General features: G+C 39.2%; 1 protein-coding gene across 1 annotated transcript in view; it reads left to right on the forward strand.

The window, feature by feature from the left end:
• LOC106086702 (leishmanolysin-like peptidase) overlaps positions 1-7785 on the forward strand; it is a 77905-nt gene extending 70120 nt beyond the window's left edge. The window contains exons 8-11 of the mRNA XM_013251475.2: positions 1404-1591; positions 1661-1793; positions 6131-6290; positions 6350-7785. Of these exons, the coding sequence (XP_013106929.2) occupies positions 1404-1591; positions 1661-1793; positions 6131-6290; positions 6350-6828 (960 nt within the window). The 3' untranslated portion in view covers positions 6829-7785. The remainder of the gene's footprint in view (positions 1-1403; positions 1592-1660; positions 1794-6130; positions 6291-6349) is intronic.
• Positions 7786-17085: the final 9300 nt, after the last annotated feature.

Genomic DNA, 17085 nt, shown 5'->3' on the forward strand with positions numbered 1-17085 from the left:
CCGATGTCGCCGAAATTTGGGACAGTGAATTGTGTAAGGCCCTTCGACATTCTTCTTCAATTTGACTCAGATCGGTCCAAATTTGGATATAGCTGCCATATAGACCGATCCGCCGATTTAGGGTCTTAGGCCCATAAAAGCCACATTTATTGTCCGATGCCGCCAAAATTTGAGACAGTGAGTTGTGTGCGGCCCTTCGAAATCCTTCTTCAATTTGGCCCAGATCGGTTTAGGTTTTAATATAGCTGCCATATAAACCGATCTCGCGATTTAAGGTCTTGGGCCTATAAAAGACGCATTTATTGTCCGATGTCGCCGAAATTTGGGACAGTGAGTTATGTTAGACCCTTCGACAACCTTCTGCAATTTGGCCTAGATCGGACCAGATTTGGATGTAGCTGCCATATAGACCGATCTCTCGATTTAAGGTTTTGGGGCAATAAAAGGCGCATTTATTGTCCGATTTCGCAGCAATTTTATGAAGTGAGTTATGTTAGGCGTTTTGAATTGAATTAAAAATGTATAAAAGTTCAATCATTTTTTAATTGGATCAATTAAAAAATTAATTGGAAATTTCAAAAACTTTTAATCATTTTTTTAAGTTTAATGCAATTTTTTTGATAGAACATTTTTTCAATAACCTTTTTCATTAACAGTGATTGATATTATCATTTTCGTGTTTGAAGCAATTTCAATTAAAAAATTAATTGTATCAATTAATTTCGTGATTGAACCGGACTTTGATTTTTTTCTGTGTATTGAACTAAAATTTTGTAAAATGACTTCGAACTGGTTTTATTAAATTTAGGTTTATTCGGTTTGTGCATTGAAATTGCTTCTACATAGGTGATAAAAATTAACGATAATAACGATATATATCGAAAATATCCAATGTTGCGGTTATCGATAGTTTGCCAGTTCTACTTTGTACATACATTATCCAAAGTATCAGCTGAAAAATTATGCTAGGTATGCCTTTCGTATTCTAGCAAGATCATCCAAATTTGTCTCAAACAGAATTCGAACCCTGTCGGAGGCCACCGTGGGTTCAAATCCCGGCATGAACATCAGAAAAATTTTCAGCGGTGGTTATCCCCTTAATGGCTTTATTTGTAGGGTATCCTGCCATATTAAAACTTCACTACGAGGTGATGTCGCTATATGGCGCGCCATTCAGACTGGGCATAAAAAAGAAGGCCCCCTATCATTGAGCTAAAATTTTGATCGAACTGCACTCATTGATATGAGAGAAGTATCCCCTTTTCCCTAATGGAATATTAACGGGAAAATTAGTGCGTTTAACCTGCAGCATCAAAGGCGCACATGCTGATCTCTACACTACAGTATCCTAATTTTTTCTCTGATTTTTTTTTTCAATTTGGTTTCTCTTTCGTTTCTTTCAGAATGAGGCCATGACTGGTACCCATACCCAATCCCCTGTATTCTCACGCATAACTTTAGCACTGATGGAAGATTCAGGATGGTTTCGTGCCAATTACAGCATGGCAAGTCCACTCTCATGGGGACGTGGTTTGGGTTGTAATTTTGTTATGCGCAGCTGTAAAGATTGGATACAATTGAATAATGCCAGGTAGAGTTCTCAGATAAAAAAAAACTTAACCTCTCAACTAATCTGTTACCATTTTTTATATATTTATAGAGGCCACTCCATTCATCCTTTCTGCTCGAAGGTCAAACAGGATCCTTTACAAACCGAATGCACCGATGATCGAAATTCTGTTGCTCTATGTAATTTGATAAGACACAATTTTGTATTACCGGAACAATATCAGGTTGGTATGTTACTACAAGAGTACTATACTATGGAGGTAGAAGGTACATTTCAACCCGAAGGGGAAGAAAGGGAATATGATGCAAGAAAATTCATAAGAATTTATGTGAATTTTTAACAAAATTTCATAGGATTTGATTTGGTTGTTGTCGTTGTAGCCACATTTCCATGTGGAGGTGGCGATCCTCGTCAAGCTCATGAAGGTGAGCAAGCTCATTCCGTTCCTAAAGACCGATCGCCCAGGGAACAGGTTTCCCATTGGCTATTTAAATGCGCCAATAACTCGTCTTGTCATATCGAGCATCATAGGTACTCAGCCTCTTACTGAGACTCTCCGCTTGATATCGCTGATTATCCGCGGCTGCCGTTGCAGCTACTCTATATGAAGCATTCCACTATCCTCAACCTGTGGACGCGCCCGTTAGCTTGCAGCTTAGCTTCTCGTGACTGCGATGAGCACCACACAGATTGGACGTCAAAGTTCCATGCTCAAAGAGGGCTCTTACGCATCATAGTTGCAATCACATGACAGCCGGTTTTACGTACCGGATTTACCTGATGGAGTAATTCATCGGCAAGGGCTACTGCCTCAGTGTACAACACAATGCTACAACAACAACAATAACACCATCCCATGGCAGCTGGTTGTACGTATCGGATTGACCCGATGGAGTAATTCAGCGGATATGGCTGCGGCCTCAGTGTACAGCACACTGCTACAACAACAAAAACCATTGTTGTTGCTGTTGTTGTAGCCAAATCTACGTCGTCAAGCTCCTGTAGCAGAGCAAGCTCTTTCCGGGCCAAAGGACCAATCGCCGCAGGAACAGTGTTTAAAGTCGCCAATAACTCGCCTTGTCATATAGAGCATCATAGGCACTCAGTATTTATGCAAGAGCCGGTGCCGCCCGGCCTCTCACTGAGACTGTCCGATCGATATCGCTGATTGTCCGCAACTGCGGTTTCAGTGATAGCTAGAGGTTAAGTGACAGTGACGGAGTTAACACCCCGCATTGGGGAACTCACTGTTTCACTCTACGGCTTCTTCTTCTAAGGCTCTTCCCAAAATTCCCCAAATGACTGGCGACCATACAGGGACGTATTGGCGATGTCCTCAAATAGTTTGACATGTCTGACCATGTCGAATGCCTTCGATGGGTTCAGTGCCACGAGGACCACCGTCCTATCACATGGTATGGGCTGATTGAAGCCACGGCAAATGTGTGCGGTGAAAGCAGTTGTTGTGATATGCAGTCTTCGAAATCCATGCTGATGCTAAGCGAATGGAAATTCTACAACGAGGCTCGGGGGGAGTATTCCCTCAAGCGTCTTCGCTACTGGTGAGAGAAGGGAGATCGGTCTGTACGACTCTCCCTTACTCAGGTATTTTCCAGGCTTCAGTAGCGGGATCACTCTGCACATATTCCAGATATCGGGTACTAAAAGATGTTCAAAGACATGTTGAGGATAGTTGTAAGGTACTTGACTCCAGATAGATCCAGATTCTTCAGCATCAGTGTAGCGATTCCGTTAGGCCTAACGCCTTGGAGGATTTAGCGCCACGGATGACATTCGAAACTTCACCCACGGCAAATTGTGAGGGCTGATGATCCTCCTAGCCCTATCACAATCGGGATTCACAATAAATACCTCATAGCACATCTCTTCGGATGAGCACAGTTACGTCTCTAAAAGTGACAGTCCTTTCATCTCGTCTACCGGGGTTCGAGAGTGACTTTACATTAGACCATAGCTTGCCTAAACCGGTACCTAAGTTACATTGCTCCAAGAGTTCCAGCCACAAATTCCGCTTATGTTTATTAACTACCCTTTTAATGTCCAGATTCAGTTTGGGGTCTGTGCAACGGAACCCAACACTTTTGTCTGCGAGTACCACAGTAGCGAGTAGCACGGGGAAATTGGGATCCACTTGAGTTACTCGACCGGCTGGTATAAAGCGAGCGGCTGCTGCGTTAATGCGGTTCGGAATTTCCTCTCAGCAATTAGCACATTCTAAAGCCGTTCCAATCGGCCTTATTTTGATTGATAAACGTCCGGCGCTCAGAGGTTGTAAAGTCGAGTGGTCTCTCGATGGTGAAAATTATACACGATGTTTGTCGCCACTTTTGAGTACGCTGACACAGCTCTTTGCAAAGTAGACAGTACTCCCTTAACATTTTTAAGCCAGAGTACGGAAATGCACCCTCTCCATGCGTTGGTTACGTGTCATTGACGGCGACCAATGATAAAGACGGCAAATAGAATAGAAACGGGGTGCGGGTTTTTTTCAGTTCCGACAGGGACCAGAATTGTACAGAGCATAAACTTCGGTACGTGGCTCTCCTGAGCCAAAACAAGAACAAAATGCGTGCACTTAGACGGCAGCGACTGACAGATTCCGTATATTGCCCTATAATGGGTTGATGCTGTTATATGAGGTATAGATCAAACCGTGTGCCGATATTGGCAATTTTTTCAAAGAATAAGGACAGAGGAGGAGCTATATCACGTAATAGTCCGATTCAGGGCTTAAGAAGCAAAATCGGGAAATCGGTTTATATGGTAGCTGTATCAAGCTATAGATCGATTCTGACCATATTGCACACGTATGTTGAAGACCATGGGAGAAGCCGTTGTACAAAATTTGTGCCAAATCGGATGAGAATTGCGCTCTCTAAAGGCTCAAGAAGGCAAGTTTTGGACCATACTTCGCACAGTTGTTGGAAGTGATTTTAAAACACTATGTGCAAAATTCCAGTCAAATCGGATAAGAATTGCGCCTTCTAAAAGCTTAAGAAGTCAAGATCCAAGATCGATTTATATGGCAGCTATATCAAGTTATGAACCGTTTTGTACCATACATAGCACAGTTGTTGGAAGTCATAACGAAACACGTCATGCAAAATTTCAGCTAAATCTGATGGGAATTGTGCCCTCTAGAGACTCCAGAAGTCAAGACGCCAAATCGGTTTATATGACAGCTATACAAGGTTATGGACCGATTTCAAACAAATCGGTCTTGTATGACTTCCAGTTGCTGGAATTCATACAAAAACGATATGTGCAAAATTTCAGCTAAATCGGATAAGAATGGCGTCCTTTAGTGGCTCAAGAAGTCAAGACCCCAGATTGGTTTATATAACAGCTATATCAGGTTATTAACCGATTTGAACCATATTTGACCGATTTGAACCATATCATAACAGAACACCTCATGCAAAATTTCAGCCAAATCGGATAAGAATGGCGCCCTCTGGAGGCTCAAGAAATCAAGACCCCAGATCGGTTTATATGGCAGCTATATCAGGTTATTAACCGATTTGAACCATATTTGACCGATTTGAACCATATCATAACAGAACACCTCATGCAAAATTTCAGCCAAATCGGATAAGAATGGCGCCCTATAGTGGCTCAAGAAGTCAAGACCCCAGATTGGTTTATATAACAGCTATATCAGGTTATTAACCGATTTGAACCATATTTGACGCAGTTATTGGAAATCATTACAGAACACCTTATGCAAAATTTCAGCCAAATCGGATAAGAATTGCGCCCTCTAGTGGCTCAAGAAGTCAAGACCCCAGATTGGTTTATATAACAGCTATGTCAGGTTATTAACCGATTTGAACCATATTTGACACAGTTATTAGAAATCATAACAGAACACCTCATGCGAAATTTCAGCCAAATCGGATAAGAATGGCGCCCTCTGGAGGCTCAAGAAATCAAGACCCCAGATCGGTTTATATGACATCTATATCAGGTTATTACCCGATTTGAACTATATTTGACACAGTTATGGGAAATCATAACAGAACACCTCATGCAAAATTTCAGCCAAATCGGCTGAAGTTTTGGCTCAAAAAGTCTAGATCAAAGATCGGTTTGTATGGCGGCTATATCTAAATATGGACCGATATGGCCCATTAACAATCCCAACCAACCTACATTTATAAGAAGCGGCTAGCTTTACTCCTTCGAAAGTTAGCTTACTTTCGACAGACAGACGGACGGACGGACCTTGTTAGTTTGACTTAAAATGTCACAACGATCAAGAATATATATACTTTATGGGTTCTTAGACGCATATTTCGAGGTGTTACAAACAGAATGACGAAATTAGTATAACCCTCTCCTATAGTGGAGGGTATAAAAATTAAGGCCAAATTGATTTGAATAGTGACTATGACCTTCAAAATACCTAAAATCGGGCAGTGCCTTCATATTAAAGCTGAAAACCGGGACCAAATAAGAACCCTAATGAGAAGGTTTAATTTTTTTTTTAATTTTTGATGTATATATGAATTAATTCCAATTGTGTTTCTTTTTTTGTAGAATTTTGATAGCATAGGCAACATTAAGGATGGTGATGAGGTATACTATGGAGGATCCGTTGCCTTGGCAGATCATTGTCCCTATATTCAGGAGTTTACGTGGCGTAACAAAAATATAACAATAAGAGGATCCCATTGTCATTTTGTGGAGAACAATCCATGTAAGTCCAATGAACTCAATATGTAAATTATAATTTGCCATAAACCTTTCCTTTTCCAGTGGCTGAGAAAAACTACGCTTTGGAAACCTATGGACAAGGTTCAAAATGCTTCGATCATGGCGAATCCATGTGGGAAGAACGCAATTGTCATCACACCCGCGAATGGCAGCATTGGGGTTCGGGTTGCTATCGATACAATTGCAGCGATGGTCGCTTACACATCTATGTTGGAAATTATAGCTATACCTGTTATTTTCCTGGACAAAAGCTTTCGATAAGTATATCAGCCAATAATTGGCTGCATAGAGGTGCCCTCATATGCCCCCCTTGTGAGGAAATATGCGGTGAATATTTTGGAGCACGCGACGAAGAATGTCGCCTAAGGGAGGAGGCGCCGCCCATAAACAAATATCCCCGTGATTATCTACAATGTGGAGCGGCAGGTTTATATGCTTTATTTGGCCATAGGCCCATGTATTTGGCATTGCTCACAGTGCTGCTGCATGTGGTGGTGATGAGGCCGCCGCATTATATATAAGGCAAGCATAATTAGGTAGCTCTTAGGTTTAGTACAAATGTACATACGATTTAGTGTAAGCAAAGAAGGTAGATAATTATATACCCGTGTATATTATCTGTATATGTATGTATTGTATTTAGTGTGATTAGCTGTGTAACATTACATCTATACTCAATATACTCTATGAATAGACGAACTAACTAGCAACTACTACTGTGCGCTGTGGGCATTCAAAAAAATCTCAATAGAAAGAAAGTTTACTCGAGTAACAAACAAGAACCAACTAACTCTCTTTGTATACCTGCCGGAAATCCGCAATACCACCACCAGGCCTCCAGGATTTTTGTTTGTTTGTATTTTTTGAAGTAAAGTAATTATTAAATTAAATTCCTAAGTCTAAGTTAAAACAAGAAATGTGTGTATTTTTAGAATATGTATGTATATGTAAATTGTATGCTGCAGCCATGTCGCATACAAATGAAACCCAAGTATTTGATATTCATTTTCAGGCAGCTATTTGATGACTGTCTTTTTTTTTTTGTTGTTGTCGGTATAACCATCGCAGTCCCTCCAATGTCCAATTGACCTTACCTAACATTCCGTTCTATTCTATAGTTTTCTGCAATATCTACAAAACAACATTCCTTTAAGACTTACTTTTGAAGCGTTTTAGCACGCCCAAAAATATCTCATGTAATACTACAATACTTTTATATGCATGTATTTATATAATTATTACATATAAATGAAGAAGAACACAATCTTTGTATGTGTACAATACATTTTTTATGTTGCAATAATTGGAAGCCCCACACACACACATTTGTACATATGTATGTGCTGGGGTGAATTTTGAATTTTACGAAATATGTATGTATTTGTTAAATAAGATTGCTTATGTGTATGGGTATGTGTATATGATGAATGTATGATATTTTGAGATGAGAGTATACAAATAAAACCAAGGACTTTTAATCCAGTGTGCATTTTACGCAAACTATTTAAACCAAAATGGCTTTTAATTCTATGCAAGTCAAGAATATTTGATGCAGTGAGGATATGTGCACGCATTAAAAATGCAACTCTGCAAACAAATCCCACACAAGCGACCTTAGCGAAACAATTAACCCTCCGATGAGTCAGAAGGTCCCAAGGGACCTTTTTGCCTTTTCATACTGAAATTACTCCTACTTCGGGCACTACAACCCACCCCAAAGTTACTCTGTATTCCAAGAGTATTTTGTTGCGCATCTTTTGGAAAAAAAAAATCAAGCCGATCGGATCATTACTTTGGGAGTTATTGAGGTTTTAGTGAGAATAGTACGCGGACGTGTGAATAGGTCCGTATGGACCTTGTACTGAATTTCACTAATAAATGCATGTTTTTGGGCATCATTATAATTTTTTTCTTGTTTCAACACACGTACACGTTACCAGCAAATGACTGCGGATGAATGGCGTGCAACTGATAGTAGATTTGATGATTTTATGGATGAAGAAATTGATATTGCTGCAATTGATAATTATGAAGTTGAGGATGAAGAAGATCGCACATACCAACATGCTGAAGAGTCAGATGCCGAAACTGAAGGATACGTCGAGCTAAATGAAGATACTGATGACGACGATGATGAAGAGGAAGAAAATGATGATGAACAGGAAACGAATGAAAGTTACTATTGGCATTTTTAATAAAACTTAGAATGAACTTTAATCATATATGCTTTTTTTACACTTTTTTTCTAAAGCAAGCTAAAAGTCACAGCTGATAACTGACAGAAGAAAGAAAGCAATTACAGAGTCACAAGCTGTGAAAAAATTTGTCAACGCCGACTATATGAAAAATCCGCAATTACTTTTTGGGCAACCCACCATATTGGTAAAGATGGTGGGCTGAAAGAGTTTGCCGCCTTTGTAGTATGCTGGACTCACAAGATCAAACCATGAACCAGCTATGGAATTATGGGACGCGACGCGTTGCCCAATATACAAAGCTGCGTTGTCGTACGATCGCTTCATGGAAACACTCGACAACAGCGACTCTTCAACAGCAAAACTGCGGCTATTGACGACATTTGGGAAATGTTGCAACATAACTTGGCAGCGGCTTACACTCCTCATGAAGCACTAACAGTTGATGAGCAGTTGTTCCCTTACAGAGGCCGCACCCGCTTCATACAATATATTCCGTCAAAGCCAGCTATGAAAGTATGGTGGTTATGCGACTCACAGAGTTATTATCCTGTGAAGGGAAACTGCCAAACCAACAATGGGAGACAAACCAAGGGCAGAACGTAGTGCTGGATCTTGTGGAAAAATATTTAGATGCTGGCCGTACTATATACGCGGATAATTTCTTTACCACTCTTGAATTGGCGCGTATTTTGTTGAGGAGGAAGACCGCATATGTTAGTATAGTGCGCTACAACAAAGCATTCATTCCACAGAAGTTCAAGAAGAACCCGAAGCGCACCATCAATAGTACATTATTTGGGTTCAACGAGGGGGATATATCGTTATGCTCATACGTGCCAAAAAAAAAAAAAAAAATAAAGTAGTGAACGTGCTCTCCACAATGCACTACACCTGCCTCGTTGACAACCAAACCGAGAAGCGGAAGCCCTATGCCATATTAGATTACAACGCCAACAAATGCGGCGTTGATACCATGGATCAAATGCTAGGCACTTACAGCTTTTGTATACGGTGATGGCATGTAAAACAGTTGTAGTCCTATGTAGCCTTCGAAATGCATGCTGATGCTCGTCGAATGGAAATTGTCCAACGAGAGGAGTAGTCCATCAGGCGTCTTGGCTCGTGTCCTTTTCATTTTTCAGTAGCGGGATCAGACTGCCCATCTTCCAAACATTGGGTACTATAATTGTTTTCAGATAGACTGAGGACAGTTGTAAAGTAGTCGACTCCATGCAAAACCAGATACTTCAGCATCAGTGTATAGATTCTATCTGGAACCGTCGCTTTGCGCGACTTGGCGCCACGGATGATGCACGGTTGTTATTGTAGCAGTGTGTTGTACACTGAAAGACTCCATCGGGGCCAATGCGGTACGTACAACCGGCTGCCATGGGATTGCACGGTAATTTGTGATGTCTGTCCAGCGGAGACCACGGATATACAAATGGCTCCCCTTCTAGCCTTTTCACTCTCGGGTCAATAAATTGACGTTTTTTTAAGGAAAATACCTCAAAAGTATCGCCAGCATTTTTTATTTAAAAAAAAAATGTTTTCCAAGCTAGCAAATAAAAAACAAACCAAAACAAAAATCAGCTGTTTTTCGGCAAATTTTCACTGGAAGTCGTACTTTTGCTTGCAAATTTTTTAAAGAGAGTAAAATGACATACAGTCCTGCAAATTTTTACTGGAATTGTACGCAAACAGACCTATTGTTTCGCCATGGTTGTTGAGCAACTGCCACTACCTGTAAACGAATATAAGTTGTGCCGTATCTTATAGTATTCTAGGTCTTGGATGGCATTCATTAGCTAGCTCAGGGCACTCTACCTTAAACAGGGTATTCTGTTCCGCTTTTCACGCGCAATGCTGTCAAACTCCATATAAAAAACTATAGTTTGATTTATTGGCTTCAATGGTTCCTTTTGTTTTTTTTTTTATTTATTTGCGTAAATAATATGAAAAAACATACATAAGTGCAGATAAAAAAAAGGCTTTTGGTATGAAAACAAACACAAATGAAATAATTAAACATATCGGTGACTATTCCGAAAGCAGCAAAGAATACCAACCCTTACTCCCAGTTGCGACTGAAGTAAAGCGTCCCCCTTTTCTTGACTGTTCTTTTCCAGTTTCTCGGAGTACCTGGAAATACCATTGAAAACCAAAGCCACATATTATGAGATAAGAACCCTCCGTGCGAAATTCCTCTAGTCACACTCCTCCTAATCGTGCGCTCCGATAGCAAAATGCAAATTTTCTCATGAAAATTCCATTAGAGAACCGATGCAAAGTTCAACTGATAAGGGGCCTCCTTTTCATAGACGAGTTCGAACGGCATGCCGCAGTTTTTACATTAGGAGGGGATAACCAACGCTGAAACATTTTTTTGATGTTCTCGCCATTGTTCGAACCCGTACAAAAAAATTATTATTGAAACTTGTAAATAATTGTTTCTGGTGTACACATTTTTAACATGTTATACAAAGAGGATTGAAAACCCGAAGAAATGTTTATGCTCTCAAAATTAGACAGCAAATATCAAGCTTATAGGTGCAAAGAGGAATGAATTTAGTGACAAATTTTTGTGCTCTCAAAATTTTACGACAAATGTCAAGCTTATAGGTGTCGGTAATTATTTTATTTTGTTCTAACAATCAGCAGAGCTGATTGTTTACAGCAAAAAAAAAGAAATAAAAGAAAAAAGATACACACATTGAAAGCTAAGACTGCTGAAACCCTATATACGTGTATTGCACCAAAGATTTCTGCACGGGAAAGGAAATGATGCATGTTTAGAAAATGCAAACGACTCAAACTACATGCCATTGAGAGCAGAATTCTGCTTGCTGCATGTTCTTAGGTAATTCTCATTTATCTATATTCACAAGCGCCACCAACCGGTCTATGTGCGAAGTTCAGATTCTTTATCCATAAATAATTTATCTATGGTTATACTTCTAAAATTACCTTTGCAAAAACCCTACATCTCAGTTATACGACAAATTCTTGACACATAGATTTAGCTGCTTTTCGAATGGTTGTTGTATTTGCTAATTCGATACATATTGAATGACAGGTTGTAGAACATGGTAGACATATATAGCTAATCAAAAGCTGATTTCTATGAAACACTATAAGCCATAAAAGGTTTATGTCTATAATAATTATTGCTGCTCCTGTAGATGGCGCTAAGCCCAGTATTTTCTTTTTCATTCTATGAACGTGTGTCGAATGATAGCAATCTCCTATGGTGAGGTGTAAAAATGACAAAGGGGTTGTTTTTACACTGGTGAGAAAAAAAAAATGTTCATTTTGCTGTGCCGATCGATCATTTTTTCTAACACTGACAAATTTTGACGTTTATGATAAATCAAAAGTAAACAAGATGTGCGCGCCACATAATAAAACAAGAAAAAGCCAGAAAATAATAATTATTTGCGTAATGAATATTTTTCAAAAATATTTTCCATTACTGCTAGCAGTTATATTGCAAATGCGAACATTGCAATATGAAGATATTTTAGGTTTTGCCAAGATATATTCACTTATGTCATGGGTCTCACTTTGGAAAAGAGGAAAACACGGCGAATACGACAAGTAATGTTATTTAAAATGCAAATTTGCTACTATTTTTTTTCTATTGTTTACATGAAAACGATGAACGAAACTCATGCCAGGTAAACAAACTATTGACACCGTTATAGAAAAATCACAAAACGGCGGCACCATCTGCAGAGCGTCACCACTTTATTAGATAAGTTTCAAAGCTGATTATATATGTTAATACCCCACAAGGTTCGTCAGCACTAGGAGGGGATAACCATATTCATGATCGTCCGTCCGTCTGTCGAAATCACGAAATAGCGGTCGAACGCGTAAAGCTAACATCTTGAAATTTTGCACAAATACTTAATTGATGTATGTCATTAGGGATTGCACATGAGCCATATCGGTTCAGATTTAGATATAGCTCCCATATAAATCGAACTCCCGATTTGACTTCTTAAGCCTTTAAAAGCCCCAAGTTTTCTCCGATTCAGCAGAAATTTTGCATGTGGTGTTCAGTTATAACTTTCATCAACTGTGCCAAGTACGGTCCAAATCGGTCTATAACCTGATATAGCTCCCATATAAACCGATCTCCCGATTTGACTTCTTGGGCCCTTACAAGCCGCAATTTATGTCGGATTTGGCTGATATTGAGCATGTAGGGGTTTGTTTAAACTTTCATCAACTGTGCCAAGTACGGTTCAAATCGGTCTATAACCTGATGTAGCTCCCATACAAACCGATCTCCCGATTTGACTTCTTGAGCCCATACAAGCCGCAATTTTTGTCTGATTTGGCTGAAATTTTGCATGTAGTGCTCTGTTGCGACTTCCAACAATAGTGCCAAGTACGGTTCAAATCAGTCTATAACCTGATAAGCTCACATATAAACCGATCTCTCGATTTGACTTCTTGAGCCCCTTCAAGCCGCAATTTTTGTCCGATTTGGCGTATAATGATCTGTTGCCTCTTTCAACAACCGTGCCAAGTACGGTCCAAATCAGTCTATAATCTGATATAGCTCCCATGTAAACCGGTCTCTCGATCATCGTTGTTCGGTTCCCAGAAGATTTAATTTTTGGCTGGTTTGACAGAAGTTTGGTATGAAGAATAAAATTATGCCCTTCAACTAAATTTTTAGGGACCCTCCCCCTTACCCTATGGAAATGGGTCGTGCGATTTAAGCGAAATTTTGTGTGCTTTCATATAGTACCCTAAAAATAAAAATTTGGTATCCAAATTGCGGATGTGGTACCTAGGGGGGCTGCCCCACCCTAAAACCTACCAAACCTATATTTACACCAATCACGACAATATGGGACTCAAATGAAAGGTAATTAGGATAAGAGAACGTATCTGATATCTAATTGTCAGACCACCCCAAACCCCAAAACACCCCTAAATCGGACATATTTACCGACCATGGCAATATGGGACTCAAATGAAAGGTATTTGCGAGTAGAATACGAATCTGATATCCATATGTGGGACCACGTTTCTAGGGGTCCACCCCTTCCCTAAAACACCCCCAAACTGGACTTATTTACTGACCATGGGAATATGGGGCTTGAATAAAAGGTATTTGAATGTAAAATTAGAATCTGATATCCAAATATGAGACCAAGTGTTTGGGTGGCCGCCTCTCCCCAAAAACATCCCCCAAAGGGGACACATTTACGACCATAGACACATGGGGCTCAAATGAAAGGTCTTTGGGAGTAAAGCACGAATCTGATATCAATATTTGGGAAAAGTGTCTATGGGGCCACCCCACTCTCACAACACCACCCAAATAGTAAGTATTTGCTGACTATTGCAATATAAGGCTCAAATAAGAGGGATTTTCGAGTATAACACGAATCCGATATGTATTTTCAAGGCCAACTCACTGAGTGGCCGCCCATTCCCCAAAAAACACCCCCCAAGCCGCCGGTCATGTTTACCGACTATGGAAATTTGGGGCTCAAATTAAAGGCATTTGGAAGTAGACCACGTATCTGATATCAACATTAGGGACCAACTCTCTAGGGGACGTCCCATAACCATAACAACCCCCAAATAGGACGTATTTACTCACCAAAACAATTTGGTAAAGAGAGTGGAACTAAATATTTTTAGTTTTTAAGGCCAATACCCCAAATCGGACATATTTGCTGACTTTTGCAATAAAGAGTTTAAATGAGATTAGAAAACGATTTTGATATAAATTTTTGAGGCCAATGGCAATACGTTTCAAATAAATGATATATAGATATATGAGAATAGACCACGTTGCTGATATATTTTCAGGGCTTAATGTTGGGGCACCATCTTGGATAATGTTGGAGGCCACCGTAGCGCAGAGGTTAGCATGTCCGCCTATGACGCTGAACGCCTGGCTTCGAATCCTGGCGAGACCATCAGAAAAAATTTTCAATGGTGATTTTCTCCACCTTATGCTGGCAACATTTATGAGGTACTATACCATGTAAAACTTCTCTGCCAAGAGGTGTCGCACTGCGGCACCCCGTTTGTACTCGGCTATAAAAAGGAGGCCCCTTATCATTGAGTTTAAAAACTTGAATCGGACTCCACTCATTGATATGTGAGAAGTTTGCCCCTGTTCTTAGTTCTTATAGCCTTATCATTGCCGAAAGTTTTACCATTTAAGGAGTTCTGCAAAGATCGAAATAAATGGCAGTCTGATGGTGAAAGGTCAGGGCTATATGGTGGATGCATCAAAAGTTCCCATCCAAGCTCACTCAGTTTTTGGCGAGTGACCAAAGATGTGTGCGGTCTAACGTTGTCCTGGTGGAATATGACACCTTTACGATTGACCATTTTTGGTCGCTTCTCCTTGATGGCTGTATTCAATTTGTCCAATTGTTGATAGTAAACATCCGAATTAATCGTTTGGTTCCTTGGAAGCAGCTCAAAATATACCACACCCTTCCAATCCCACCAAACATACAGCATAACCTTGTTTTGGTGGATATCAGCGTTTGAAGTGGTTTGAGCTGGTTCACCATGCTTGGACCATGATCGTTTTCGACTAACGTTGTTGTAAACAATCCATTTTTCATCTCCAGTTATGATTCGTTTTAAAAACGGATCGAATTCATTGTGTTTAAGGTGCATATCACAAGCGTTGATTCGGTTTTTAAATGAGTTTCTTTCAATACATGTGGTACCCACATTAAAATTGACGCCAAACAAACAAATGTAAACAAAATTTCGCGCACTTTTTTTCTAAAGCAAGCTAAAAGTAACAGCTGATAACTGACAGAAGAAAGAATGCAATTACAGAGTCAGAAGCCGTTGAAAAAATTTGTCAACGCCGACTATATTACTACTATATTACCGACAATTACTTTTTGGGCAACGCAATAAAAAGTACATATATCCTAGCACAGTGCATGTGCGGATTAATTTAATCAATATATTATTATTTAAGGGTACACTCGTGCAAAATTACACTTAAAATGTCCAATTTTACGAAAATCGCTAAAAGAAATTGGGTCTCTTTTGACCAACGACACCTATCTATCACTACATGTAACTAAAATATAACAGAATGACGGTGTCCATTTTTACTAACGACATCTGACATCCAAAAAGGGCAAATGATATGCACTTTCTTTACATATTTCATGTCTTTGTTTATATGAAAGCACACACATATGAAAGCACACATTCGTTGTAAAGACAGCTACGAATGAACAGACGCATGAGTGTACGCATAATTTTTTCTATTCAATTAAATTCAAAAACAATATTTTTTCTAATTTAATACAACACAATAAAGGAATAGTTATTTATTTTCTTTTTTTCAGTCGTTTAGTCAAATAATTTAATTTTTATTCACCGAGAGAGTAAATAACACATACAATCTCATTTTTATTTTGTGCACTTCTGATGTAAAGACCCTCTCTTTTAAACTTTTATTTGCGTATTTACCTGTTCTTTTCTCAAATCTTTAAGTTGGAACAAAACTTTTGTTTCAGTGTACCTCTCTTCATTTTTAATAACCTATTTGATAAACCATAACTCTTACAGAGTTGGTAATTCCATACATCTATAATTTGAATTTGAATAAATTTATGAATAATACTTTTTTAATTTGATCTTTGTTGTTGTCGGAACAGTATAATCTTTCGATATAAAATAGTTTACATATTTAAATACATATTAGCAAAATTTTTCTAATGATGTAAATTATTGTATTGTCAAAAAATTTTTTTCAAATATAATCCTATTTTATGGAATGTAAAAAAAAAATATCTACACTCAAAGAAATTTTTTATTCAAAATAGAAAAACAGTTTGTTAACCCATTGCTTACCTACTTACTTTAATTGGCTATGACAAAACATTTGTTCCACAAGGCGAACGTGGAATAGCGTTTCAAGCTCCTCGATCTTCTACGCTCATTCTCAAATCTCTGACACCAAGTTTCAAGGTATCTCCCACCACTTGATCTCTCTTGATAGGGTTTTTGGTCGTCCCGGTTTGCGTGTAACATCGTAATTGCCTTCGAAAGACTTCTTTGCTGGAGCTTCTTCATTCATTCTGAAAACATGACCTAGCCAACGCAGCCGTTGTATTTTGATACGTGTAACTATGCTATCGTCGCACAGTGGGATGATAAAAAATCAAAAAATAAGTGGAAATAAGTCCGCCATTGCATTAAGGGTTGGAGGGGGAAAGAGGGAGTATTGTTTATTGATATTCGTCTTAAATTTCTGAACGTCAATGTCAATGGTGGGAAAGACATTAGCCGGAAGTCGATTCCACTGACGAATGGTTCTGGCGAAAAATTAATTTTCTCGGTAATACATGGTTCGGTCGACTGGCCTATCAATTGCAAACGGGTGTGAGTTCCTGGCAAATCTTGTATTCCTGGTGAACATCCTAACGTCAGGGATTAGAAGACGAATATCCCTGAAACAAACGCCATGAAAATAACGATAGAGCAATACAACGCTACCCACATTCCGACGATGTTCAAGAGAAGCAATAGAGTTGGATACCGTACTGCCCCTGATCGACAGCA

Source organism: Stomoxys calcitrans, chromosome 2 (genome assembly GCF_963082655.1).
Source record: "Stomoxys calcitrans chromosome 2, idStoCalc2.1, whole genome shotgun sequence".
Classification (NCBI taxonomy): domain Eukaryota; kingdom Metazoa; phylum Arthropoda; class Insecta; order Diptera; family Muscidae; genus Stomoxys; species Stomoxys calcitrans.